The 26,017-nt window shown below is 52.1% G+C and overlaps 5 protein-coding genes across 5 annotated transcripts; 4 read left to right on the top strand and 1 right to left on the bottom strand.

Moving 5' to 3' along the window:
• Window positions 1–1,020: 1,020 nt before the first annotated feature.
• On the top strand, window positions 1,021–2,306 carry COCSUDRAFT_58873 (hypothetical protein; the record flags this gene model as incomplete). The annotated part of the gene is made up of 3 exons (XM_005650823.1): window positions 1,021–1,208; window positions 1,594–1,795; window positions 2,256–2,306. 3 exons carry the CDS (start codon window positions 1,021–1,023, stop codon window positions 2,304–2,306), a joined length of 441 nt encoding a protein of 146 aa, XP_005650880.1.
• An 888-nt stretch (window positions 2,307–3,194) lies between these two features.
• Window positions 3,195–4,872, top strand: COCSUDRAFT_52307 (hypothetical protein). Its single transcript, XM_005650822.1, has 3 exons — window positions 3,195–3,375; window positions 3,795–4,002; window positions 4,334–4,872. Exons 1-3 carry the CDS (start codon window positions 3,233–3,235, stop codon window positions 4,397–4,399), a joined length of 417 nt encoding a protein of 138 aa, XP_005650879.1. The 5' UTR covers window positions 3,195–3,232; the 3' UTR covers window positions 4,400–4,872.
• A 490-nt stretch (window positions 4,873–5,362) lies between these two features.
• Window positions 5,363–11,007, bottom strand: COCSUDRAFT_64442 (amidase signature enzyme; the record flags this gene model as incomplete). Its single annotated transcript, XM_005650821.1, has 12 exons — window positions 5,363–5,769; window positions 6,117–6,241; window positions 6,384–6,560; window positions 6,661–6,770; window positions 7,258–7,509; window positions 7,978–8,180; window positions 8,506–8,691; window positions 9,091–9,322; window positions 9,613–9,739; window positions 9,976–10,192; window positions 10,464–10,714; window positions 10,928–11,007. 12 exons carry the CDS (start codon window positions 11,005–11,007, stop codon window positions 5,624–5,626), a joined length of 2,106 nt encoding a protein of 701 aa, XP_005650878.1. The 3' UTR covers window positions 5,363–5,623.
• A 1,291-nt stretch (window positions 11,008–12,298) lies between these two features.
• Window positions 12,299–21,108, top strand: COCSUDRAFT_58870 (hypothetical protein; the record flags this gene model as incomplete). The annotated part of the gene is made up of 18 exons (XM_005650820.1): window positions 12,299–12,487; window positions 12,758–12,867; window positions 13,036–13,072; window positions 13,268–13,390; window positions 13,628–13,756; window positions 14,364–14,542; window positions 14,755–14,914; window positions 15,270–15,359; window positions 15,719–15,896; window positions 16,235–16,539; window positions 16,782–17,069; window positions 17,488–17,602; window positions 18,900–19,033; window positions 19,401–19,535; window positions 19,835–19,938; window positions 20,271–20,348; window positions 20,612–20,824; window positions 21,057–21,108. The coding sequence occupies 18 exons, from the start codon at window positions 12,299–12,301 to the stop codon at window positions 21,106–21,108; spliced, it is 2,619 nt and encodes an 872-aa protein (XP_005650877.1).
• Window positions 21,109–21,843: 735 nt separating this feature from the next.
• COCSUDRAFT_58869 (Oxysterol-binding protein) lies at window positions 21,844–25,879 on the top strand (the record flags this gene model as incomplete). Its single annotated transcript, XM_005650819.1, has 9 exons — window positions 21,844–21,887; window positions 22,120–22,252; window positions 22,449–22,652; window positions 23,177–23,344; window positions 23,766–23,936; window positions 24,272–24,421; window positions 24,592–24,737; window positions 25,189–25,315; window positions 25,670–25,879. The coding sequence occupies 9 exons, from the start codon at window positions 21,844–21,846 to the stop codon at window positions 25,877–25,879; spliced, it is 1,353 nt and encodes a 450-aa protein (XP_005650876.1).
• Between the last annotated feature and the right edge of the window lie 138 nt (window positions 25,880–26,017).

The following is a 26,017-nucleotide window of genomic DNA, read 5'->3' as shown; positions in this document are numbered from 1 at the left end:
TGAAGAAGATTTAGTAGCTGCCTCTGCAGACCGCTGTTGAAACTTTTGGCTTTCTCCATTACGGGACAGGATGATCCTGATGGTTGTGTCTGTTTTGCCAGTACAGCTTCTGGATCACACCATCATTTGCCAGGTCCTTCTTTCAGTCACTGGTACCAGTACAAAGGCGATGCTGAGCTTCACGTGTCCTCTGCAGGTGCCCGGGCACTGCTCAGAGGGACAAATTGTGAAGGTGGTCGTGGCTTGAAAGGTGGCATGCACTTGTTGAGAAGTTAATATCAATATGACTTATGCGCAGTATTTACTTTTCAAGAGTAAGTACATTATATCTAACTTAGCTGTCAAATGCCAATGCGCTGTGTTTCCGAGCAGAGCACTGCCTGATCGCATGCTAATGAGGACACACCTTACAGTGAGGTTCAATACTCTTCTGCATGCACTTGAATGGAGCTGCCCACATGAGGTGCTTGTGCAAAACCCGCAGCACTTCAGGTAGTATTAATGTGTGTCGTTTTTTAGTGAACCTCCGCCATGAGCTGGACCGCAGTGATGTGCAGTCTAGATACTCGCGTTTATAGTGCAGGATCGAGCAAAGGATGGACAGACTGTATCTCTTGACTTGACAGACTCCAGATTTTCATTATCTGCTCTGAGACTTGTAATAAGGAATTTTTACAAGCTCTGAGCGCCCCTGCCAATGGCTTAATGCATTCACCCTCTGGCATTCAGCCGACATGAGAATCTGAGTCAAGAACCCAAATTTAAGACAGATGCCTTTCAAGTAGTATTTGCATTGCTTGTCTACTGCCTCGTCGTCTTGCGTTCACTCTTGACTTAATTTGCATTGCATGCCAGAACCTGTGTTGGAAGCTGCAGATGAAGCTGAGGGTGCCATGCAAAGGTGGGGCATCCAAGGACGCGGATATGGAATCTGCCGTACTACATTTCAGACCTTTACGACACTCATCTCGTGACCAGCATATCTCAAATATCAAGCTTGCGATCAAGAAATTGGCACTCATGAAGACCTGGTGCGTCACAGCTGTGTTGCTGCTGTGCGTCGGCATCTCCGTCGGACGGCAGCTTCAGCAGGGCTCCACTCCGAGCTCAGGAGGCAACACAGCCACCGCCCAAGCCACAGCAACAGCAACCGCATCAGTTGGCGGCGGCCAGATCTATGCCATCGATCCCTGGTCTCTTGGGAAAAGGTGCGTGCTTCAATAAGCTTGAGCTTGATATTGCCTTGTCCGCAACCCTCTCCTGTACCATATCTGGTACGAGGTTTCACGTGTGATCACTCCCCAGCTGTCTTTCTCCTCTTTATTCCTCTTCGAAAAGCGTCACTTCTGTTGGGGTAAGGTCTTCTGAGAAGATTTATGCTGACGTGAGAAGGCACCCCACCCAAACCTCAGACCTATTGCCTACAATTAACCAATGGACTGCATCCAGGCCACAGCTCTCACACATGATACCTTTTCCACATATTACCCAGCGCAGGCTGCCAGGCGACTCACCAGTGACCAGTTTCAGGGAGTATTTATGCATCAAAGCACAACTGGTTCAAGCAACAATAATTTTTCCTGTGGTGTGCAGCTATGCGCCGCTGACTGTGGCTGCAAGTTCGCGCATCCGCTTCAACTGGAACAGCCGCCACGGAGTTTACAGAATTCCTAGCGGCAGCTGCCCCTCGAGTTTCTCTCCTGGAAACGGCATCATTGCCCTTGCACCAGCTTCCAATGGAGGCAGCTTCACAACTCCCCCGCTGTCTCCCGGTGTCTACTGGTATGCATGCCCGGTGAGTGCTCCCCTCCTTGCTTGCCTGATTCGGTTTCAGAGCAGCAGCAGAAAAAGATCAGCACCGGCACCTATTCAGGAGTAGACTTTCAATGTTGCTCAGTGGCAGCTCGTCTGCGAATTGCCCTTGCAAGTTGCAAAGCTTTTGGGAAGCCACAGATGCGTGCAAGTTGACAGCGCGCTGCTGAAAACTGAGCAATGAAGTCTCCAAAGCTGGCCCGTGGGAAAGACATCAAATGAAGGAAACAAAAAAGTTCGTCATATATGGATTCAGTAACGCCTTCAAGCTGTTGAGTCAGGCCCCAGGTGGCCTAATCAAACGGCTTGCATTGCCTTGCGTCGCAAATTTGGCACACATGTTGATGCACCGTTTTCAGCCTGGTGTGGCACGCCATGCTAGGGCCTCGCCATTGATTGCACCAGAAATCTGAGACCTTCTGAGACCTCATTTTGCGCTGCAGGTTCCCACTCACTGCCCCTCCGGCATGATTTTCAAGGTGACCGTGGTGTGAGGAACAGAAAGGAAAGAGAAAAGCAGTTTCGAGGAGGCGCAAACAGAGATACATGCAGATTGGGACACGATATAACTTTGACATGCTAACAGGATTCAGTGCGTTGCCCTCCAAAGAGTGGTCAGGCGCGGCAGAAGTGCATACCGGTTTACATGTGGCACGCATGCCTACTGAAAAGAGGCTTGCAGTATCCATCGCAGTACATTCACTAGGTTTGCAGGGTGGTCTTCTAGCCGTCTCATAGCTGTTTGACTGGCTTGGCATGCTGCCTTGTTGCAGTAGACTTGAGATTTGCCCTAAAGGGCCATTTGCTGCAGTCCTTTACTCTGACTGTCTTGTGATAAGGTGCTAAGATCACATCAGCAGCCCATGCAACAAGCTGTGCGGCTTCCTTGGAACTTGAAGTCAGTCCTTTTTCAGCGGGTTTCCAGTACAGTAAGTAATCATGTGCCAGCATAGGCAAGTATAAAATGCAGACGTGGCAAGAAATGATTCTGTACATTGAAGTCCTGGAATGACGAGAGTCCTGACATTGCGGGGTCTGGTGATAAAGTGTGCTCGTTGCGGGTGCTAGGTACATAAGTGTAGCAAATTTGAATGCCAAACCATTTCTTAAATGACTTAGACCAGGAGTTCGGTCACTTTCCAGGATCTTGTGCGATTCAGTAGTCTGCAGAAAGTCTCCTCCTCGGGTCAGCTGCAAAGCAGCAGTGCATATATGTCACGTGGCATAGCTTTTGGAGTGCGATTGGAAATAATTTCCACATGCTAACACACACTGAGCTGTTTATAAACCCATGCAATGCACGTGACATTCCAAAAGTACTCATTGACGTGGAGTCCAAGGAAATCTTGGCGTGAATCTTGTGACAAATGCCCGGCTATCTTGTGAATTCTCAAGTTAAGAAGGTCAATCCTGACGAAAAATGGCAGCAATGAAGACGGCCTGCTTCTGTGCTGTGGCGCTTCTTCTCTTGACCGTCGGCGCATCCGCCGGACGGGAGCTACAGCAGACCACTTCGAAAGGCAATCCCGAGCACGTCATCGATCCCTGGGCCCCCAATATAAAGTGAGTTTATTCCGCCGCATCAATCAATGCCTCGGCGATGTATTGGTCAGGGCCCTTCACGTGCAGTGACCATCTGGTACTGCAGTGTACCAGATCCCGACAGCTGCTGCGACAACTCTCCAAGATAGAAACAGTGTCCTCGACGAGGGAGCTTGCTACTTTTCTCTAAGGGATTATCAAGCATCTAGAAGATGCCTCTCACCCTGCCGTTGTCAACGATGATTAATCTCCGTTCTCCGTGCGTTCTCCATCGCCCAGCTTCGCAACAGCTGGCCGGCGTTTAGTCAACAGTCATATAAACTTACAGACGCTGATCAATGTGATGTGATTATTCAGATCGTTTCGTGGACTCCTGAGCTAGTCACCTGTATTTAGGCACTTCAAACTTCTGACCGTGCTGCATCTTGCACCGAATGCAGGTACCCTCCAGTGACGGTGGCGCCTGGCACAGTCATCACATTCAAGTGGAGGTTCCCGAATGGAGTAGACAGGGTCCCAAGCGGCCAGTGCCCCTCAGACTTCACCCCGAGCCCCAGCAATGGCATTGTTGTGCTGGCACCTGTCAGTGATGGAGGAACTTTCTCTACTCCTCCCCTTGACCCCGGGGTCCACTGGTTTGCCTGCCCAGTAAGCCCTCTGCACCTTCCTGCAATAATCTAAACTTCAACAAGCATAGCTGCAACCATTGAATCTTGAAACTTTACAATGGCTTCAGCCGTGGCACCAGTTGCAAAATCCACAATGCAAGCAAGAGCATGTCTGCTCCTTTTGAGAGCCCCCCACATGGGACAATAAGATGAGCATGCCTGCGATCTCTTGCATGGTTTGCAAGATTGTTTCAGGCCGCAAACGGTACTGACTTTGCTGAATTGGTGATTCAAGTGCGGGGCTGTGCGCTGTTCACCAAGTGGGCTTTTCCTGAGGGTGCAGTGCTGACGGTGTGTCATGTGGTGAGCAGGTGCCCGGCCACTGCCCCTCTGGCATGATCATCCAGATCACTGCAGGGCCATTGACAGCCGGCTGAGCCCCTGTTGAACAAAGCAAGATTTTGCCAGAGAGACAACAAGAAGACAGCACGCGGTGGGAGGCTGCTGCTACGAGCAATGCAAGCCGTTAGAGGCTGGCAGCGCATGTAAACCACTTCATGCAGCTGAAGAACGGCTCATTTATAGCTTGAAGACGTGATCCAGTTGAGGACTGATATCAGGGAGTGGCAGTGACGAGAGATGCTTCTTGTGCGGCCTGTTGATTGCAGGAGCACTTTTCACACCGGGGCTCATGCTGGAGAATGAAAACTTGCCTGCTTTCCTGGTAAAGGTCCAACATGTGTCGGAGATTGCACTCTGTTCAACAGCTGCAATAGCGCTGTGCTGTGGTGTGCATGTAGATTTTTGCTTTGTCTGCGCAAAGGGTTCAAGTGCGTGATGCTTTAAGGCATCAGATCCAGGCAGTCTTTCTACTGATACCTGTTTGCCCAAGTGTAATCACCAGTGTAATTACATGCGATGTGACATAAACAAAAGTTCAAAAGCGGGCAAAACCCCAGTCCTGTCCCAGAAAGGCAAGCCCTTTGCCTGCGTTTTGCTTAGCCAGTATTGTACACCAGATGGATGCATTGTAGACACAAGAATAGTAAAATATATGCTGCGCAATATATGACAGCTGAAGCTCATGCGCAAAGACCCACTAGCAGAAGCACGCAGATTGCAGCATCATGCGAAACATTGCAAGCCTACACAGACAAAGTATATTTCACTCTGCAGAGACGCGCCCTCTGGCAGCCTAAGACATTTTGTCACTTCTTGACTGCAGTCCACAGTAACGCAGCGAACAGAACAGCAGAGCAGAAAATCCACATGCGTTGTCCAATAAGACCGAAGTGGCCCACCCCATCAGTACCTCACCTCTCATCTACCCATGCAGCAATGCACAGATTCAAAGACAACCCCGTACTTCACCCTTGCGTGAAAATGCGCGCACACTTTCCCTGAAAGTTTCTGACGTCCAGTTTATTGAAAGTGCTTCAATACTTCCTGGTCATTTCCTGGTTTATGCCCAGCCTTCAGACCACCCCAGGATTTCCTCAGGAAGAGTCCCAAAGTGCCAGCACGTCGCATCCACTTCAACAGTCACAACGATGATAGCAGCAGCAATGTTGAGTGCTTATGTGTTCTTGGATGTGACAAACCCAGGGCTGGTTTGAGCAAGTCAGTTTGACGCCCGTGTTACTGCCTCGACAAGGCCACTCTTAAGAGGAACTGCCTGACAGAATGTCATAGGAGACGGCTGGCATCTTGATGAGGGGCCGCACTGCTGACTCCAGGACGCTGCCAGCATACAGAAGGCTGGCCTCGCTCCAGGGACGACCCATCAGCTGCAGCCCAATCGGCATCCCTGCGCGCACGGATACATGCGTTACCAAACGCCTGCGCTGCTTCCTGGATACTGGCTTGGAAGCGGTTTGCGCCGCAGTGGTTCGCAAGGCGACATAGCCGCTGACACAGAGGTGAAAGCCCCTCTGCACATGCTGCCTACGGATTCATTTCAAGCAATCAAGCTTGCATGTGTTCGGCCACCGGCAATAACTGCAACACAATTTCATCGCCCACACCGCTTAAATTCTGCCAGGACCAGAGCCAGTGAGCTCTGAGTGTTGAAGAGATCGTTCTGTTCTCAGATAGAGACCGCAGATCAAGAAATGGTCAGAGTCTAGGTTAAATTCCCCTGGCAGGGGCGCGCACCGGAGGGGGACTGGCCGACGGGGATGGAGAGTGCGGGGATGCCGGCCATGTTGGCTGAAATGGTGAAGCGCATGAGCTCCCCAGTCTGCACCAGGTCGCTCTCGCCATCCGTCAGCGCCTGCGGGCTGCGCAGCGGCAGGTCAAGCGTGATATTCAAATTCAGAGTCAAATTTCAGCGGCATGCATGCAGGGAGGTCCCTGGCGCGTCGCTGGCTGTGAATGACACGGGAGTGGCATCCACTGCAACTTTGCGGTCCTATTTTCTACATATAGCCGATCATGGAGGGAAAATCAATGGCGCCGCAAGCCGGCTCCGGCGCACGAGCCGCCGTGCCGGCAGCCGCTGCCGCCCCCTCCAGCGGCCGGCACGGTGCAGCGGGGTCGATCACTAAAAAAGCACGTGCAGGAGAGTCATATGTGAGAGCGGTACGGAAAATTATGTTCCTGCAGCCGCATTGCCACATGAAAGGCAAAAATCCCGGCGGAGCTTCTGGTGTCAAAAGGGAGAGGATTAAGGCGCGCAGGACAGGAATGGAGGGCGCACTCTATAAGGGGGGCGGTTGTGCCGGTGGTGGGAGTGGCCACATAATCAATCCCCTGCTGGAAGAAGAGGCGCCGGTAGTGCGTCATGATGCGCGTGCGGATCTCCTGAGCCTGTACAGCACGACACCCTGCCTCTAAGACCAAAGATTACCATGCATTTACCCGCATCCCCTTGTTGATGTGTGCTCTTGAGGCCTGTGATGATGGGGCAGCAGTCACATCTGAAACATGTGCTGCAGAAAGTTGCCGGCCTGCTCATTGCTTCAGCTCATACAGTGCCAGCATTGGCTTCCACTCGCCGCACAGCGCTTGAAAACATGTTACTCGACCACAAAGAAGCTCTCCTCATCAAAGCTACCACACCCACTACGACACAGCTACCAGAACCTCACTAATCGCAAGCAAGCATGCATCAACGCACCAATGACTTGTCGAGCCGGGTGAAGATTGGGTACAGTAAAGAGGCACCTCATTCCCGAAAAAGCACAAACCAAGAATTCAAAAGCTTGAACAAATAAACCCCGCATGCACCTGATAATGTGAAAGCCGTGCTCGGCCGCACTCAGCTATCCAGAATACGCTGGCACCTCCGAGGAACATTAAAATGCCGGCATTTGCATGTGCACAGCAGGGACAGGGCAGGGCAAGCAAGGATAATGCGCGCCTGGAGGTAGTCAGTGGCTGAGAATCGCGCGGCTGCCATGAGGCTGAAGCGCGTCTCGCGGTTGAGTGCACGCTTGAGGGCGGGGTCGGCTGTGGCCCACTTGTAGGCCTGCGCCAGCTCGCTGCTGATGGTCAGGATCTGCGCCACGCGCACCTGCTCCAGCTCCGGCACGCACACCGGCACCACCTGCGCGCATGTGCGCCCTTCATCACTCCCTTTACTTTTCCTTCTGTGCGCAGATGTACGGTTCAGCCTCAGAGCATGATTTAAATGTCTTCTGACATCCAATCATGCTCGACACAATGTAGCGGTGGCTGAGATGTGGTGATCAGCAAAGTGTGCACGCCGCATGAACATGGATGCTCTGCACGCTCATAGAGCTTCCCTCACTTGCTGTACCCATGCTATGTCTCTTAGGGATAGGGAACTTGGCTAGCCGCTATCGTCTGGCATCAAGGTATTTTCACACAAATTTTGAACCCTCTTTATTCCTGCTGTGCTCTCCTGAAAGCAGCCCAGCGCATCTTCTCCCTGCAAAATTCTCGAATAACGACTGCCTCAAGTTGAGCACAGAGCCAGGATCGTTTTCCACATTCCCCTGCACACAAAATGGGAGAGAACGTGTCCCCGCATTCAAGCATGACAGCTGCGCACCTCGCAGCCATGCTCCTCCAGCAGGCCGAGCGCGTGGCGGCAGGCGGCGACGACCTCCGGGTGCGCGTCCTCGAACAGGCGCCAGTAGACACCCACGCGGCGCCCCTTGAGCGGCATCACCAGCTCAGCCGCAGCCGGCGTGTCGTCAAAGAGCTGCGCCGGAACCGCCGTCGGGGCCGGCGGAGCCGCCACGTCCTGCCGGCCTGCGCACAAGCCGTGGTGCGGATACAGTCAATGATTTTCAAGGCTGCACAGGTCACAATCATGGATTTTGCAGTGGCCTGGGGAGTACAGAATACCATACTCAATGTGGCTCTGAATCCCCGGGAAGCATGCAGGCTCTTACACTCTGACAGTGAATAGACCATGATCACAAATGGGTTTTACTCACGATCATGACAGCCAAGCGATAGACATGATCCAGAGGGAAGTTTGTGCACTATCACCCTCTGCGTAAGATGTTGTCAAAATCGTTGCGTCTCAAACAAGAGAGGACTTTTGAGGACATCCTTGCATGTATTCGCTCACCTGCGTTGGAGATGACAGCGTGCACGAGGGCGGCGTCAGCCATGGAGGCGGTGTGGGCGCCAAAGCTCATAATGGAGAAGGCGTTCTCAGGACAATTAGCGGTCGATGTGCGCCCCACCGTCGGCCGCAGTCCCACAACTCCGCACAGTGCCGATGGGACCCGCACAGAGCCGCCGCCGTCGATGCCTGCACCACAGCATTTGTGCACACCTCAGAAACTTTTGCGCACTTTAGAGTCTGAAACTGGTGAGCAGTTCCTCCGCTTGCTGCTTTGGCCCCACCGAGTTTTTAAGCATGTCCTTGGGAATGAGGAAGCAGATGAGACATGCAAGGTGCACAGCAGTGTTTACTTTGGCGAGGCAATCGGGAGTACAATGAGAGAAATCCGCACTGCGGCTTTCCAGATGCACACAAACTACATCCTCTCTGCATGACAACCAGCTTGGTCCAAGCCCTAAATCTTTCATAGAAGAGTTTGTGGCTCAAGCTGAAAAACGGAGATGAGATGTCGCTTGTGTGCGAGACCCAATCAGAAAAGGCAATTCTCCCCCCAGACTGTTCAAAAATGATGCAGGTGTGTCGCACCGAGCGCGAACGCGCAGAGGCCGGCTGAGACGGCAGCGGCGGCACCAGAGGAGGATCCCCCGGTGTAGGCAGCGGTGTTGTAGGGGTTGCGAGTGGTGCCGTGCACTGTGTTCAGGCCCGTCATGCCCACGCCGATCTCATGCAGGTTGGCCTTGCCTATCAGCAGCGCGCCGGCCGCTCGTAGTTCTGCTATGCACGGCGCGTCGGCCGACACCCGTCTCCGCTTGTGCAGCTGCGGCGGCAGAAAAATTAAAAAAAATTAAGAAAATCAAGAAAAAATTGGCCATCTTTATTCGAGACATGTAGGGCATTGTGGACTGGGCTTCTCAGCTCAGCAAGAAGCCCTCACAATGTAAAGTGGTCTCAGCTTGATAACAGTTGGAGCTCAATGAACATGTGGTATCCACATTGTTCATTCACAGACACCATTGCGACGTCGGGGATCCTGACCTGCCATGACCACATGTCCTGGTAGGAATGCTTATCAAGGTATTTCAATATGCTAAGGGATCAAGAAGGTACACTGGCATGGGAGAGGGAGCGCACAAATGAAGTGCCTGCTGTTGTGGGGTATGGCAGTGCATCCATGCCATCGATGACTGCGTAAGGAACGCCATCCAAGAGAGACAGCGGCCTCCCGTGCTTGTACCTGCACCATTTCCACAGATCTTATTCACGGCACCGACAAGACACAAAAATTGCAGGTGCATGCAGGCGTTCACTGCGCAAAACAGACAGAGGAAACATACTTGCAAAGAAAAACCGTGCCCCACCGGCAGTGCAAGGACCAAAACTATTCAGAGAAGCATGTCAATCTGGGCAACATTACTGAGACAGCAGAGCACGTGGAGCCACAATTAAATAGTAGCTTGCCTCTGCGTGGACTCTGCAGCGTTTCTGCGCAGGTCACAGGCGTCGCAGGAGATGAGATAGCGCATCGGCGGCTGCGCGCGCTCCGAGTCATCCACAAATTGCAGCACTCTCTCTGCTACCTCAGATGGTGTGGTTGTCCCCGCCGCATATGCCTGCGCAAAATCACCGATGGTCCATCGCCGCACTGGCAGCCTGCCTCCTAGTCGCCCCTTCATGTCCGCCTTGAAACCTGCAGGGAGGCAAGAATATCATTATTGCCATTTTACAAGCTACCCTTCTGCAAATCTTGACATGCACAGCGCTTGCTGAACTTTAGGGCATGACATGGGAAGGGAGCAGAGAGGGTCCCTGCATAATGTGCGATGTTTTACATGTAAGAAGAGCATAGAGATGGCATGCATGGAGTTTCTCATGCATCCTTTTAGAAGTTCATTACGCAACGATGGCAAAAGATAGCAGGATTGGCCGCTGAGGCAATCAGTTGGTGTCATGAGTCAGACCTGGGATGCCCTGGGCTGTCAGTGTCAGGCGCTCCGCCACAGGCTTGCCTTCCACGCAGACCTCCTCTTTGTCTATTGTCTCAGGCAGCGGCCATATGGGCTGGAAGGTAGCCGGCTCTGGCATGTCCAATTCGCGCACTGCCTGAGGAATGCCGCTCTTGCGGAAATTGAAGTCCCACAGGGGCCCAGCCAGGGGGCAATCCATGATCTCCACTGCCAGCTTGAAGAACCAGCCTGTCATCCTGGGCGCCCTGCAACAAATCACAGGTTCCACTGGTGTCTCAGGAGAATTGTTGGAGAGACTCATTAGAAGCTTCCTAGATGGGCAATTAGACGAGAGCCAGACTGCTAATGCTGCCTGCGCTTGGTGAGTACTGGTCTTCATATCTGAGATCCTTCGTGTGAAATGAAGGTCACAGATGTTTACAGTCGCTAACATGCTCAGAGGAAACATTTTCGAGTACCTGATGGAGCGAAGCTCATAGGGGGCTTCCTCAACTTCCTCAGCAGGTGGCAGGCTGCGCCTGCTTGGCTGCTGCCCCATGCCTCGACCACTAAATTGCTAGACCTGATGAAAATACATGCCAATGGTGACTTACTGGCGTCGGAAGTGTCAGCTGACAGGAGGAAGTCAGCTGGCATAGCTTGGGATGGCCAGAAGCAGCAACCCCTCTCCAAAGACAACATGCATTCAATAATGTACGGGACATTGAAAACAGTTTCACTAACGTGCAACAGCATGTGCAAACATGTCCGTTGTCTCAAATACATTTCTTTGCACGTCTTGCATCTTGTTTCCTTGGTGCCCAATAGGAATATGTGCTGTTACTGTGCGAAACTCACCTCGTGTTTGATCAGAATGTGAAATTTTCTATGTAGTAATTTTGCAAGACCACCACCTGAAGAGTTGCTAGCCTGTCAGATACCAGAACGGATGTCCAACTTTACAGGAATTGCTTTCTCAGAAAACCAAGAAACAGAGACCAGAGAATTCACAATTGTGTAATTAAACTGATCAAAGTGCCAGTGTTACGATGAGCAAGGTTTCGTTTGCGCTGTACACTACTTGTGTGTAACATAAGCCATTTGCCCCGCAGTACGAGGAGAGGGCTGACTGATTCGGTCACATAACCGGAGAGCCATATCGGGGGAACCTTGGAAAATCGTTGCAGATGCTTCGGGGACGAGAGCTGCATCGTCCGCGAGATTTGATATTACCATATCAATTCCTGATCTTGTCGTTTGTGTCGAAGTCTATTATGACCGCGATCAATCCTTCCAGTGTTGCTGCCGCTCCAAGATTGGGTTTCTGCCGTGATTTAAATGGTGCTCTCAATGCATGGGACGCGGTGAAAACTTTCTTGGATCAAGTGAGCAGAAAGGAGGCAGATGCAAATGGTCTGACGAAATCTGCATGCCCACACCCAAGAGTCTGAGGGTCCACAACGGTCTCATTAACGGCCTGGAATAAATCTCGGCGTGCCTTACCTGACATCAAGCATCATCAAAATTTCCTCGATCGCAATGTCTCGGTACCAGTGCTAGTAGGAAGAGGCGATTGGCGCATCCTTGGACGTTGTTCGGGGTGCTCCGGCTCGCAGTGAATGATCGCAGCGCTGATCAGGTGCGGTGTATGGGATTGCTTTTCCGTCGAAGCCCAAGTGATCGCGCTTGCAAGCTCATCCTCTGCTTGATCAATCGGTGATTCCCCTCGTCGCTGCTCTTGGATCAAATTTTACTCGTCCCACCCCGACAGTGCACGAGTCGACGTTCGCAAGCCAAGCGCTGCAGCTCTGATTTATCTGTGACGTTCAATGCAGGTCTGCAGGGTCAGCATGACGGGTCAGAGGAGCAAGCTCTTTGCTGCCTCGCTCAGAGGGTTTCTTGGAGCTATCGTCCTGCTGCAAGTCAAGCAGGCTGCAGCTCTGAGCGCTCTCAGTGATTGGTACAATGGGACTGCCACATACTACGGGGGCCCTGCCGATAACATGGACCCCTACAGTCCCTCCTATGGCACCAAGGAGGTATTCTGCTCTTCCACTGCAGGGCAATCTGCTCCTGGGCGCTGCCTTTTAAGTCAAGCCAAGAGCTTTGACTTGCATTACTTTGCTCTTTATATGCAGATCTAGCAAGCCATAACTGCTTGCAGGCAGTTTCTCCTCTGCTGGCAATAAAAATCCTCAATCATTCGAGGCACAACGGTGCTTCAAATAGGAGATCCTGCAATCTATGTTGCATGCGGCAAGGTTGCGTCAATCTTACTCAACGGGTCAAGCCACCGTATGTGCATGCAGGGCGCCTGCGGGTATTACTTGATGGACAAGACAAAGTGGCCATACTGGTCGGTTGGTGCCCTCACCCCCTCCAATCTCTTTGTGAAGCAGGGCCCAGCCCAAGCCTGCGGGTGAGTTTCCCATACCTGTTGATAATGTACAACAAAAATCAGGACCCAGCAAGAGCGGCTAAATTTATTTTCAGCTAATTCTGTTTGCTGTCATATGTATCGTTGATCAAGTTCAGAATGTGCCAAATGCATGTGAGCGTTTGAATGGAAACTCTGTGCTGCTTGCAGGGCGTGCTTTGAGATTTGGTGCCAGCCAGGGAGCCTTGTGAGTTCTCACATGCTTTTATCATGACCGATCAGTCAACAGAGCAATCACAATCATGCTTTGCATACAACCTGTCCCTTGCCCCTAGAGCCTACAAACTCGGAACTGCTCTTTACACCCGGTCCTTGTAACTCAACCCAAGGTGGATTTTTTGCCTTAATCAAGTCCCTGGCCATTATGCAAACCCATTTGCAGGTGGGCGAATGCAATCCAAATCCGAACCAGCGGCGGGTGACCATTATGATGACCGACATCTGCGAGCCCTGCAACCCAGGCGGCGACAGCCAGATCGATCTCCAGGCCCTCACCTTCCTCAAGGTGATTCCCATCTGCATGAGGGAATTATTATTATTATTACACGCCTTGCCAATCCATGAGGATCAGGTGCGTAGGCATTCATGTCCAACAAACCTAGCCACTCAACAGACACTGCAATTCTAATCAATGCATTCACCTGAAAGAAGCCTTACATGCAGACAAAGACAGCAGGCCCTACAGGCCGGGCAACACGTCTGGCCAGGTCAGAAGTCTGATTGCTGTCCTGCGCTGGTGCAGATTGCACCGTGGTATGGCGGCAGGATAAACATCAGGTACCGGAGGGTCGACTGCAGTCCCCCCAGCAGCATCAAGCTCCAGCTGCTCAACGTCAACGGCGACGGCCAGTGGCTGCGCATGACCGTCCAGGTCAGCTTCCCCCTTGCTATTATTGACTCTCCTGACCCACCCATGAGCCTGCACTGGCCCTTGACATCACCTGGAGGGCGGCATACAAGGCAATGGCAGATATGCCTCCAATCGTGCGCAGCTTTGGTCGCGCATGCATGCAAGGCAGGGAAAAATCACGAGACAGCAAATCCACCCCATCTGCTTCTGATCAAGTGATCCTTCCCGTCGCATGCAGTGCTGATCGGTGCACTGGTTGCTGCAGCTCCTGCTGCATCTCTCATCGCAGCCAGCCAACTGGATTCATCCTAACAAATCCCGCGTAGATACTCGTGACAATCGCCTAGCACCAGATTTGCACACAACAAGACACGACTCCTATATTCAGCAGCTGCAGTAACAATAACATAGTTCAAGAAGGAAGTTTATGCTTGTGATACCTAGATTCTCGAGCCATGTAATTCTGCAGGCAACAAAGACATCCAACACACGTGTCCGTGATCTGTGCAAGAAATGTCGTCTGCAGTTGAAAAGTGGACTGAGAGATTACCTGCTGTTGGACTCACTGCAGAAGTTGACGCCTAAAGCTGCAGAAAAACGCCAGAAATCACTTTTCTGATTTCTGCAGGAAGTTGCAGGCACGGGCAGCGTGGCTCACGTAGAGGTGAAGGGGCAAAAGGGAGATAGCTGGGTGGGCCTGAGAAACTCCTGGGGCGCTGCTTGGGAGGTCGATCAAGCTCCCTCCTACCCACTGGACATCCGCATCGTCAACGACAAGGGCCAAGAGGTACGCCCGGCAATTTTGCAGTGTAAGCATCTGTGCAAGTGATGTTCAGTACTTTGGAAGGTGCTGGCAAAAGGGGTAGGCCTATCAAGTCCTGGAATGACTATGTTAGGAAAGACTTGGATAGTCTTGGGCTGGCCCTGACATGGTGGAAAAGGTGCCAAGATAGGCCGAGCTGGAAGGCTGTCATAGAAACGCTGCTGCGACGCACCTAAGCCAACTGTGGCTTGGATAGGCGTGTAATAATAATAATAATAATAATAATAATAATAATAATAATAATAATAATAATAATAATAATAATAATAATAATAATAATAATAATAATAATAATAATAATAATAATAATAATAATAATAATAATAATAATAACAATAATAATAATACGTAATACAGTAATACCGTAGCATCTGTTTTTATGGGAGCACCCATGCAATAAACTACAGTGCTTCTTCTCGTTTGTCAAAGGATTGCGCCGCACCCTTGAGACAGCCGCACGCTGAGAACCAAGGAAGGCATTGAGGGGAAATTGCTGTAAAAATCATGGAGTTGTAAGGTTGGGAATGGGTGGATAGAGAGTATGGAGAGAACTCTTGGCTCCTGGCACCCCGAGACCTCCCGTCTCTCGGTTGACATCACAATCCGGCTCAGCTCTGCGCTGCAAGTCTCTGCTGTGAGGGTCTAGGGCGCACCCGTGGAAGTATATGGGGGACAGTTGCTGGGGGATGTAAATTATGTGTGCCTGCGCAGGTGATTGCATACAGTGCGATCAAGTCGGACGGCTCCAGTTCCTCGCAGCTGCCACCCAACATCCAGTTCACCAGCGGTGGTGCATCAAGCGTGAGATTCAGCCTCTACTGCAAGCAAGCACGTCTGATTCGATGCGCAAAATAACTGCCATGCATGTGGACGGGGCTATTCCCGAACACAATCACTGTTGCAGGATGCTGCATGAGCAGTGATGATGTTACATTGCCAATAATCTTCTGTAGCTTCTGTCACAAAAAGAATGATATGTAGTTTCGGTCACAGAAAAGATTAACTCATGATGTCATCTCTTGTCCTGTTCCTCCCTTTGTCAATATTACGTTGCCTTGCATGGAAACAGTTCCTGCAGCCTCGCACAAAATGTGATAATTTTGAATGAAAATTTATTTAAATTCTGAATCAATTGACCACATAATCTCCATGTGCTGCAGCCGCCAGTGACAGCGTTTGAGGGCCCAGCAGCTCAAGACGCGCGCTGCAGTGATCCGGAGGTCTCAGCCTTCAGTCTGGATGTCAACGCGCAGACCCCTCAGGCCTCCAACGGAGGGATCCCTAAATGCACCGCCTCGCCACCGCCGCCCGCGAAACCCCCACCCCAGCTGCCCCCCGGTGAGGCCCCCACTCACCTCAGCTCCCATGTCCTCCGGCTTCAAATTGACTCTTTCCCTGACAATGGACCGTTTCTCTGGAAATCAGGTCAGAACAGCCAAGTGGTGAAATTATAACTTTTGTGCAAGCGTCTGTCAATCTCAAGCTCGGTGTCAATCCTTCGAGATACAGGCTTCACTTGAAACCTTTACCGTTTGGAACAGTTCTGCTCTGGCCAGCAAACTTCTGAGTCAGATTTGTATAGCACTTTGAATCTGATCTGATCAGTGTGCTGGAATGGACGCTCTGTCCCTAGCTAGTGGTCAGTTCAGGTGCTCACACTTCTGTCATGCATGCAGCTGTGCCCGCTCCCGTGCTACCTGCGCCTCAGCTGCAGCAGCAGCCTCCCGCGCAGATTCCCAAACAGGCAACCTCTCCCGTAGTTCAAATACCGCCCCCTGTTAACAACCCCGCCAACGCTCTGCCGCCCATCAACCCTGTGCCAGCTGTCAACCCTGTGCCAAACCCTGTGCCAGCTGGCAGCCCCGTGCCAAGCCCCATGCCACCTGTCAACCCTGTGCCAGCTGGCAGCCCCGTACCAAGCCCCATGCCACCTGTCAACCCTGTGCCAGCTGCCAACCCCATCCCGGCCCAGCCAGTGCAGGTGGGCACTTCAATACAATCGAGTCCCATCAGAACGTTGTGCCTTGTATGCACTTGTGCTGTTCTGTTCTGGGAATTACCCAATTTTGGCCCACTGTAGGAGTACAATATGAGCTGGGGCTGTTTTTGCAGCCCTGCTTTTCCAATAAAGCGCTTTCATGCTCAGTGGAAAAGCTGGTACCTGAGGGTCTAGTGAATTACCCACTGTAGTGCAGTGGATGACAGATTAATTACGTGCACCAGGCGTCCCCTATGCCTGTGCCAAACCAGCCGGTGCAACCCGCACAGCCGGCGCTGCCCGCTGGGGCAGGCAGCCCTGCCCAGCCGGGCAGCCCAGTCAACCCCGACACGCAGCCAATGCAGGCAATGCAGCCGGCAGGCCCCAATCCCATGGCACAGCCCTCGCCTAATATGCCCGCCCCTGCACTGCCCGCTGCCCAGCCCGGGCAGCCCACTGGAGGGTCCCCTGTGATTGACCCCTGTGCCTGCCCAAATGTACCCCCAGACGCAACCTACAACTGCCAGCAGCAGGTGTGCACATGCTTTCTCACTGGATAAGGTCCTATCCAGATTCTGTAATGGCTCGCTTAGCCCCTGTGGCCTGGGCAGCATAAATACTGGCCACGGTTGATTGGGTCTTGCTAGGATCTGGCGAGTCCATCAAAGGGTAAGTTTTGCGGCAGCCTTCACTCGCAGGTTTTCTGCAGACACACCTTGCCTCTGGCAAGAACAGCGTTTAATATTAACAATAAGAATTTCTTAGCCATCAGCTATTCGCCATTAGCCAGAAAATGGCTTGCTTGTGCGTACTGACAGGCTAACATAGTGCAGATGGGTCAGGAGCCTGCTGCTGATATCAACAACTTGGTGGTGGAACCTTTCAGCAAGATCACAATGCCGTGTGGCAGTCCATGGAATGAGACTTATTGTTTGATTGGAGTGCATGCAGGCTTCGTTTGGAAAGTGCACAGACCTCTTCATGACGCAGCCGTCGCCGCAGCTGCCGAGCGGCTTCTGCGCAGCTACGTGCAAGCGCTGCCCTGGCTGCCCGGCGATTGCCTCTGGTGCATAGTGTGCTGACACGTTGCAATCAAGCAAGTATTTATGAGACAGTTCTGCAACACCTGTGAGTAGATTGAATTTCCCCAGGGGAGTGGACGTGTACCGTACTTGAACAGAAGCATGCCAGAGAGTAATGAATCTTTACCACCATGGGAATTCCCTCGAAACCTCAAAAGAACATTCGAACTTCTGTTGTATACTGTCAGAGGAGCAACCGTGCTTGTTATGGGTCTGTAAAGAGGAATAGATAAGCTACCTGACTCTTTATTATTGCTAGGTTATTGTTGAGAAACCTTGCAAGAACACCTGCGATGTACAGGGATAGGCAATTGGATCGGTCAAAAGATGAACTGTGCCTCGGACAGACCGAAGAGCCATTGTCGAGCTGGATCTCCGCAGGTTGTCTTTGTGTGATACATCGAAGTTAAATAGACTGTAAGTTAGGAATCAAAAATTCCTGGTACACTGCATTTTATACATTGGTTTAGAGAGTAACGAAGTGGAGTCCCGACCCGCAAAGCGTTCGACACAACAAGGGAGGGGGTTTCGAGGTCAACGTACCCACTTTCTTAGGGACTCGCACGAAGAACGTCTTTTGTAAGCCGTTCATCAATTCTGCTTGGACGTCAAGCTCATAATGGCGAGTGTTGCCACAGCACTCGGGGAGTATCTCGTCGGACCTCACTATTACGGTGACCCCAAGAACACCTTCGCTGTGCTTTTCACATAATTAAAGCTGCGTTGAGCATACCGATTGACTCGTTCGAATGATCCCGGTCTCACCTCCAGCGCTCGGTTCAACTGTTCACAAGACGGGAGTGTGTTCCGAGAACCCCTGCGAATATACGTCTCACCTGGTGAGCGATTGATCTGGAGCTATTTCCCGTTAAAAACTAGTTTGTGCACAGATGAGAGGACTTCTGGCTGGCCGCTTGTGGACTGGAAGGCTGCAGTGGCCGTCTCGGCAATGTGTGAGTCCCTGCTCCCTCGATTTGAAGAGATCTCCAGAGACGTGGCCCTCTCAACTGATGAAAGTTGCATCCGCCACACCCCTGCTGCGTGTGTTGCACACATTGCAAGGACACCGAAGCCATTTTCAGTCAACACGACTACAAGTACAGGAAAGGCTGTGACATCCCAGAGGGATTCAGCCCAATTCAAGCTCGCCACATCTACTGCCAAAATCACCAGGCAGATTGTGACACCTGGGGCCTGCCCAAAGACATCAAACAGCGCTGTCTGGGCGACCCTGCATCTCTGTCAACGCACCGTCAAGGTTCTGTTCTGATGCTGGAGCAGACATTCTTGGTGTGGATTTGGGCAAGCGGCTGATGCGCAACCGCAAGCCGGTCAACCTCAAGGCGTTTGCAATGGCGCACAACTTTGTCATGTTCTCTGCCAGCCTCTACATGGTCATCGAGACCGTGCGGCAGGTAAGGATGCACTTAAGCCCTTCTAATTGAAGGACATGTAGCAATGGGCTCTGACATCGGCCCTGCTTGGCCGGGGCCCATTAGAGATACTGAGCACAGTTCCTGTGGAATTGCATTGATCTGGCAAGCCCGGAATTTCAAGAGTTGCAGTATGTGAAGATCATCTGCAGAGGAATCTTGTATCCTTACATGATTAGCGTGTAGTCTCTATGGCACACTCTGTGCTGTAATTCAGGCGTAGAAGTTGGACAGCCCCTTCCAAAAGGAAGCTAGCATGTAAGCAAGAGTCCCCTTGAATCTGCCAGCAGCATCCCAGTAAGGGATACTGCGAATTACATTGGTTGCCTATCAGTGTGAGTGGCTGCAGGCAGCGGACAACTTCCGGTGGGGCCAGCTTGGTGGCGGCGGCGTGTGGGGCAATATTGCAGAGGCGCCCGGCAAGCCGTTGAGCCCATCTGGACACCGCATGGCGCGCGTGCTGTGGATTCACTACCTCTCCAAGGTGCTGCACATCTTTTCACGAGCTCTATCGCTGTCAACTATTGTCATTCTCATCCATTGCGGGCTCTCTTCTGCGAGCTTGTTGCACGGGCACACTGGAGATGCACTTAGCATGTAGCACAAGCCATGTGCTCAGCTGATCGCATCCTTCGAAAGGTATCCCTTTCCATTTTTTTAGCATGGCCACAGCAATAGAGGGCAACAAGCTTTGCAGGTCGCCTGATCCTGAAGATGAACCAGACAGGCATGCAAGTGAGGTGTGGTGAGCAAAAGTCAAGGTGTGACAGTCTGATGTGGCAGGCGTACGAGTTCACGGACACGCTGATAATGATCCTAAAGAAGAACGAGCGCCAGATCAGCTTCCTGCATGTCTATCACCACGCCACCACCTTCTTCCCCTGCTGGTATGTCCCAGCTCCTTCCCCATATCAGTGGTGTCTTGCGATGCAACACAAGTCAGTGACTCTCTTAGTCTGGGGAAGTTGGGACTCCCAAACTTGAACAAAATCCTGCAGCTTTGCATGACTGGTGTGCTCAAATCTCATCATGATGTGAGATGACGATGGCCGGGCCATCAGATATCAGCCCTGCCCGGAGAGCAGCTTGTGTGGTCCTGAGCTCGTTGCAGACGGCGGGGTGATCATCATAGAGAAATCGTCAATCTGCCGCAGCTCAGAATCTGCACATTGCACTGTTCAGTGCGTGAGATTGTTGACTGCCATGCCTGCCTGCGCAGGTGGTCGGTGATGAACTTTGCGCCGGGCGGTGACACCTACTTCACATGCGTCCTCAACTCTGGCGTCCACGTTCTGATGTGCGTCCCCATCCCCTCTGAGACACCCAGAGTACCATTCTCTGTGACATGACTTCTGGCAAACAGCTCATTGTCGCAAAATTTTACATCACTGCATGCAGTGCAACGCCGCACATGCTGAGCATCAATAAGGGAATTACTTTGTTGTTTGTATTTTTTGCATGCTGCATCTGTCCGGTTGTGTAAGAAGTCACAGCCTCAGCCTCCGCCGGGTAGTAGATTAATCTCAGATATCAGGCAGCAAGGGTGACATATGGCTGCAGGTACGGCTACTACTTGGCAGCGGCAGCAGGAGTGAAGGTCCCCAAGGGCGTCAAGAAGTCCCTCACGACCGTGCAGCTGGCGCAGTTCGCGCTCTTCTTTGTGCACGCCCTCTACGGCGCTGTCTATGCCACCCACTACCGGCCTCGCATCATCATCGTGCTCTGCCTGTTCCAGGCAGTGGTGTTCGCCAGCCTCTTTGGCAACTTCTTCTGGTGCGCAGCTTGTCTCACGATCATGTTTGCAGGTTTGCATGGCCCGTGACTCATCTGTCTTTCATGAGCTGTCTCTAGATCACTCGTGAAGTGTGACGCATATCACTTACTAGAGGACTGCGGTCCAGTGAATCTTTTTTCTTGTGTACCTCTTCGGATGTCACTAAGACAATATCTTATATCGTAAGGTGGTCCAGAAATGGCTCTAAAGTTGCTGTTTGCATGGATGCAGGAATGCTTACATGAAGCAGGCAAAGGACGGGCAAGAGAAGAAGAGGACCTAGAGCAAGAACTCCTCTCAGAGAAAAGAAACGTTCATTCACAATAAAATACAAGCATGAACACTCAAAATGGGATTGCGCGCCCTGATCTGCGTTCAAGCAGCCGTCGTGATCCATCATATTTGCAGGCCTGCCTGCCTGCATGCGCACGCCAGTGATCGTGCCGGGACAGAATAAATTTTAATCACCCAGAATTAAAACACAGGCGAATCGCGCAGGGAAAATTACTTTGCCAGCAGATTGTGCTGTAGAGTTGACATGCAAGGAGAACAATTCATGTGGGTATAATTTTACATGATTTGTCCGACAATTCAAATGGCACACCAAAGGGCCCTCAACCCTGACCCTATCTCAGGCTGAAATTCTTTGAGATGCTTTGTGATGACTGAAAGGAGCACGTCTCATTGGCATCTGTCCAGTGCTCCAATGGGTAATCTAGGTGTATGTCTTGATTGGTACCTCTGATAAAACTTGAAGCATACGACTGAACACCTCATCTGGCCATCTTGCTTACTAAACACAGCAGATTTGACCCCCAGCGAAAGGATGGCATGTCTGGATGATGGAAATGTGTTGAATAAGCAGTCATTGCCAATCAAGGAGCCCTCTGGGCAAAGCCAGGTACCCTATCAGAGACAATTTCAACCATCCTGAGCACAAGCACCTCCTTTTAATCTCCGCAGCATTAATCGAGAACCTTGAGTGCCTTGACAGGTGATCGAACAGACCGTAACGTACATGGAAGAGCCTCTCATAGGAGCCTTCAGATCGAGCGAAGCGAGGTGAGCAAACCACTTCGTTGCATGAACATACATGTCACTATCTGTCAGTGGCTAATCATCTCTGTTGCAATCAAATGCAATACAGTACGTCTTTGATGCTTGCTTTAAAGATGTAACAGCAACTTGCTTGCCCTTTGGGTGGGATTGCTCGCCTTCTGATGCCCACCATCTTGAAATATGACACTGGCTCATGACAGCTTTCAATAGTTTTCTTAGCGATATCTGCTTGCAGGATCCCTAGGGAGGCGCACTGCTGCTCAGAGGCCCTTCCTGGGCCGCACAAAGCTTCGTTGCCCAGCCATGACAGCAAGGATCAGACAACCGCCAGCCCGGCCAACACCCTGCCAATTGAAGACTGGCTAAAGGTGCTGCAGCTAGAATTTCAAAACGAATCTTGTGCATCCCTGCGATTTCAACGCATACAACCTGCCACCAACGCATACATCATCGAGTTTTGCTGCTGGATGCAGTGCATTGCTGATCCGGCACTTTCATCAAGTATGTAGAACGATGTGCCACTGAAACGACAGCCTGATGTATTTGTGGGTTCCTGCGAAACAGGAGGAGCCGGTGCACGAGCGGCGCGTGGCGCTGCCGCCGCCGCAGCAGCCGGCGCCAACGGCAATTAACGTGTGGAGCCTGCTGAAGGATATGGTGGGCAAGGGGGAGCTGTCGCGTGTGGCCACCCCCGTGCAGTTCCTGGAGCCCCTCTCCGAGCTGCAGCAGCGCTGCGAAGACATGGAGTTTTGCGAGCTGCTAGATCAGGTGTGGGCTTCTGTCCCCTATTAGAAACTCCTCAAGCTGCTACATCAGGTGTGGCCCCTCACTTGCCGATCCACAAGCATGCATGCTTCCCGCAGAGCCGGATTGGGGGAGCATGCACGCTGCAGAGGCCTGATGTTGTTGAATCCTGGATGCATGCTCTTTGCATGCTTCCCATCTTGATCATGTTGTGGTGACAAGGATGTGATAGGTCTCCGAGGACAAAACTGCATGTTAAGCTTGGCAGAATGGATTTTTGAACCCACCTGCGCGTGCGTATGTGCCCGCCTGGTGAAGAGAAGCAGAGACGTTGCAAAGACATGGCATTCTCAGAATTGCTTGATCAGGTTTGGCCAATAATTGATTACCCATGGGTGACCTTCATTGCTGCACAGACCTACACGGTCCTTGCATGCTTCCTGCCTTGATCACCTTACGAGGAGTCAAAAGCATTACCCGAGGCTGGTGTATGGTCAAGATTGTGGGGGCAGACATTCACAGAAAACTGCTATTTTGTGGTATTGCAGGCAGCTGCTGTGGAGCGCTGCAGCCTGGAGCGGCTCTTACTAGTGACTGCGTTTGCCGTGTCGGCCTACTCTGGCGTCAAGCGCACCTGCAAGCCATTCAACGCGCTCCTGGGCGAGACCTACGAGCTGGCCTGCCCAGAGAAAGGCTTCCGCTTCATCTCAGAGAAGGTACGCTCACCTGTTCCCCAACATTAAATCCGCCATGCAGACCCAGCCCCACTAATGCCCTCTTAGGGACTGCCAGGAACTCTGTGCAGCTCAGGAGGCGGGCCAAGTTCCACCTCATCTGCAAAGCCACTGGGGTGATCTTGTCAGGACTGCGCAGACTGCAGGATCTCTTATCCGGGGGTCTGAAAGTCTGCGCCAAGGCTTGGTGGCGAGATAGACTTCTCAAATTGCGCATGATGCCTCTGTAATGCGACCGGCAGAGGGTCACCAAACATGTGCATGCACTGTTTAGAAAGCTGAAGCCAAGCGTCTTTGCATGCTGTAATTTTTATGGTTTTTAGGGGTTGGGGTTCTCTCTATATAAAAGTAAATATATATATATATATATACATGACTCTGAAACTCCTGGTCCCTTGCGCAGGTGCAGCACGAGCCGACCACAATAAACCGCGTTCTGGCGGAGGGCCGCGGATGGACGTTCGAGCTGGAGGACGAGCTGCACACGCGCTTCACGGGCACGGCGGTTGAGCTGGCACCCATCGTGCTGCTGCAGGTCACGTTCTCCGACGGCGACACCTACCGCTGGGGCAAGGTGCGCGCACATGGGTCCTACCGCATCCCGCTGATGTCAGCATGTCATTTTGAAAGGTGCCTGTGACTTCATGCGCATCTTCCAAAATGGCCATGGGAGATGTTTGCCAAAATTTGCCTTCCGCAGTCATCCTTTAAGAGCAAATTCCGGCAAAGAACAATGCAGCTGACTGCGATGTGATACTCTTGTGCCTTTGTTCATTTTGGCAGTTGTGTGTGCTCCGTGTGAAGCTTCCTGCTCGCAGCACCTGCTGTGTCCCTAATGCAAAAGTGCAGTCGCATAGAGTCTAATAACAGCTAACAGCACTGATCAGGGTTAGTTTGTGTGCATGGCAGGCCACGACGTCGATAAACAACGTGATAATGGGGCGGATCAATTTGGAGCACAAGGGCTCCTGGCGGCTGCAGGGCGTGCACAGTGGCCTCACCGCCTGCATGAAGTTTCATGCCTCCACCATGCTCTCCTCCAAGAGCAAATTGCATGAGGTGGGTGCATGCCCAATCAGGAGCCCCCTTTCCAGGGGCTTTCTGACGTTCAATTCATGTTTTCTATTCCTAATGATTGCAAAATTCATCAGACATATTGCACAGCTCAAGTACAATATGTGCTCGATAATAAGTGACAGTGTGTGAGTATACTGTGGTGTGGGGGGTAGGTTTCGGGGGTGGTTGAGAAGGACGGGGTGGCGATGAAGGGGGTGAAGCTGCAAGGCAAGTGGGACAGGGAACTGCATGCAGACCTGCCCGATGGGTCCTCCCGCCTGCTGTGGGGCGTGAACCCCCCGGCTGCAGACCCCTCAAGGTGCGCCTGATCACATGCATCATGCATGGCAGGGCTGAAAAATGCTGAATAGCTCAGGTATATCCTTCTCTTGATAGGCCAGCCTGTTTTTAATACACCACGCAGCGGTGTCAGCTCATGCTACAATCATCATACAGTAGAGCACAAAACATATTGCACCCACATGGTGTTGTAGTAAACCCGCCAGAGCATACACACGATGTGGCCACTCTGCACCTTGCACACGCTACCGAATTGATGCAACATCCCTCTGCAATGCGTGGATGGAATTCAAACCTAGTCGAGCAAAAGAGGATAGTGCAAAATGAGACAGCATGCCTGTGGCTGCTCAGAAACGCCGCATCCTCCCGCTGCAAGGCTCTTGGTTGCAGTGGAAGTAGAAAGGCAGTGGCTCTTTCCCTGTCCATGGTGATCTAGGTTGCTGAGAGGGACGAGCGGTGTGGGATGGCAGGTACTGCATGACGCCGTGGGTGCTGCGCCTGAACGAGCTGACGCCGCAGCTGGCGGGGCGGCTGCCGGCCACCGACACGCGCCTGCGCCCGGACGTGCGATGCCTCGAGCTCGGCATCTACGACCAGGTGCAGGAGCCAGCCTCTCGGCGCAAATTCTCTTGCTGGGCTTGCAGGGGTACAGAGGGCCCATGTGCACCTCAAGGCCTAGTCATAGCAAGACCGTCTCCATGACCCTTGAATTGCCTTGTGGAGGGGAAGCTGCAGGATGGAGTTGCATGTGGAGAGGCTGCAATGTCGAGTACCTCCTGAGGAGTGTTGTATGAGGGTTCCTTTCGCTTTGTTGGGACTTGAAATCTCAGACTGCCCATGGTACAACGTCCTACCTAGAGATTATTTGTCCTGCATTCCTTGGAGCGCTTAATCACATATGGGATGCTGGCGATATTGCAAGCCAAAACTGGCGAGTGCATGTATGCGCAGGCGGCAGTCCACCACAAGCGGATGGAGCAGGCGCAGGTCGCCAGGCTGGCAAGCGCTGACTCAGCCGTACCACATCAGCCGCGCTGGTTCGAGCGCGTCCCGGGCCCCGGCAAAATCGGCGAGGAATATATTTTCCGGTACCGCGGCGGCTATTGGGAGACCCGCGCCGCCGGCGCTTTTGTCGAAATGACACTGCCAGAATTGACGTGAGTGAAATGAAGGAAATGTGCAAGATATGAGGGCAGTGCGAGCCCCCACTGTCGAGGAGAAAGGGCTGCCTTGCGGTGAATGGAAACAATGCAGCCGCAAGAAACGGTGTGAATGTCCAGACGAGAACCCGACGGAATT

Source organism: Coccomyxa subellipsoidea (genome assembly GCF_000258705.1).
Source record: "Coccomyxa subellipsoidea C-169, whole genome shotgun sequence".
NCBI lineage: Eukaryota > Viridiplantae > Chlorophyta > Trebouxiophyceae > Coccomyxaceae > Coccomyxa > Coccomyxa subellipsoidea.
The sequence above is the reverse complement of the archived record's forward strand: the minus strand, read 5'-3'. Positions and strand labels throughout refer to the sequence as shown.

Excerpts from the sequence above, each read along its gene's own strand:
- COCSUDRAFT_52307 (XM_005650822.1), top strand. The coding sequence starts at position 3,233 with ATGGCAGCAATGAAGACGGCCTGCTTCTGTGCTGTGGCGCTTCTTCTC. Across the intron at positions 3,376-3,794 it reads CCCTGGGCCCCCAATATAAA|GTACCCTCCAGTGACGGTGG; the intron begins GTGAGTTTATTC and ends CACCGAATGCAG. Across the intron at positions 4,003-4,333 it reads TCCACTGGTTTGCCTGCCCA|GTGCCCGGCCACTGCCCCTC; the intron begins GTAAGCCCTCTG and ends TGTGGTGAGCAG.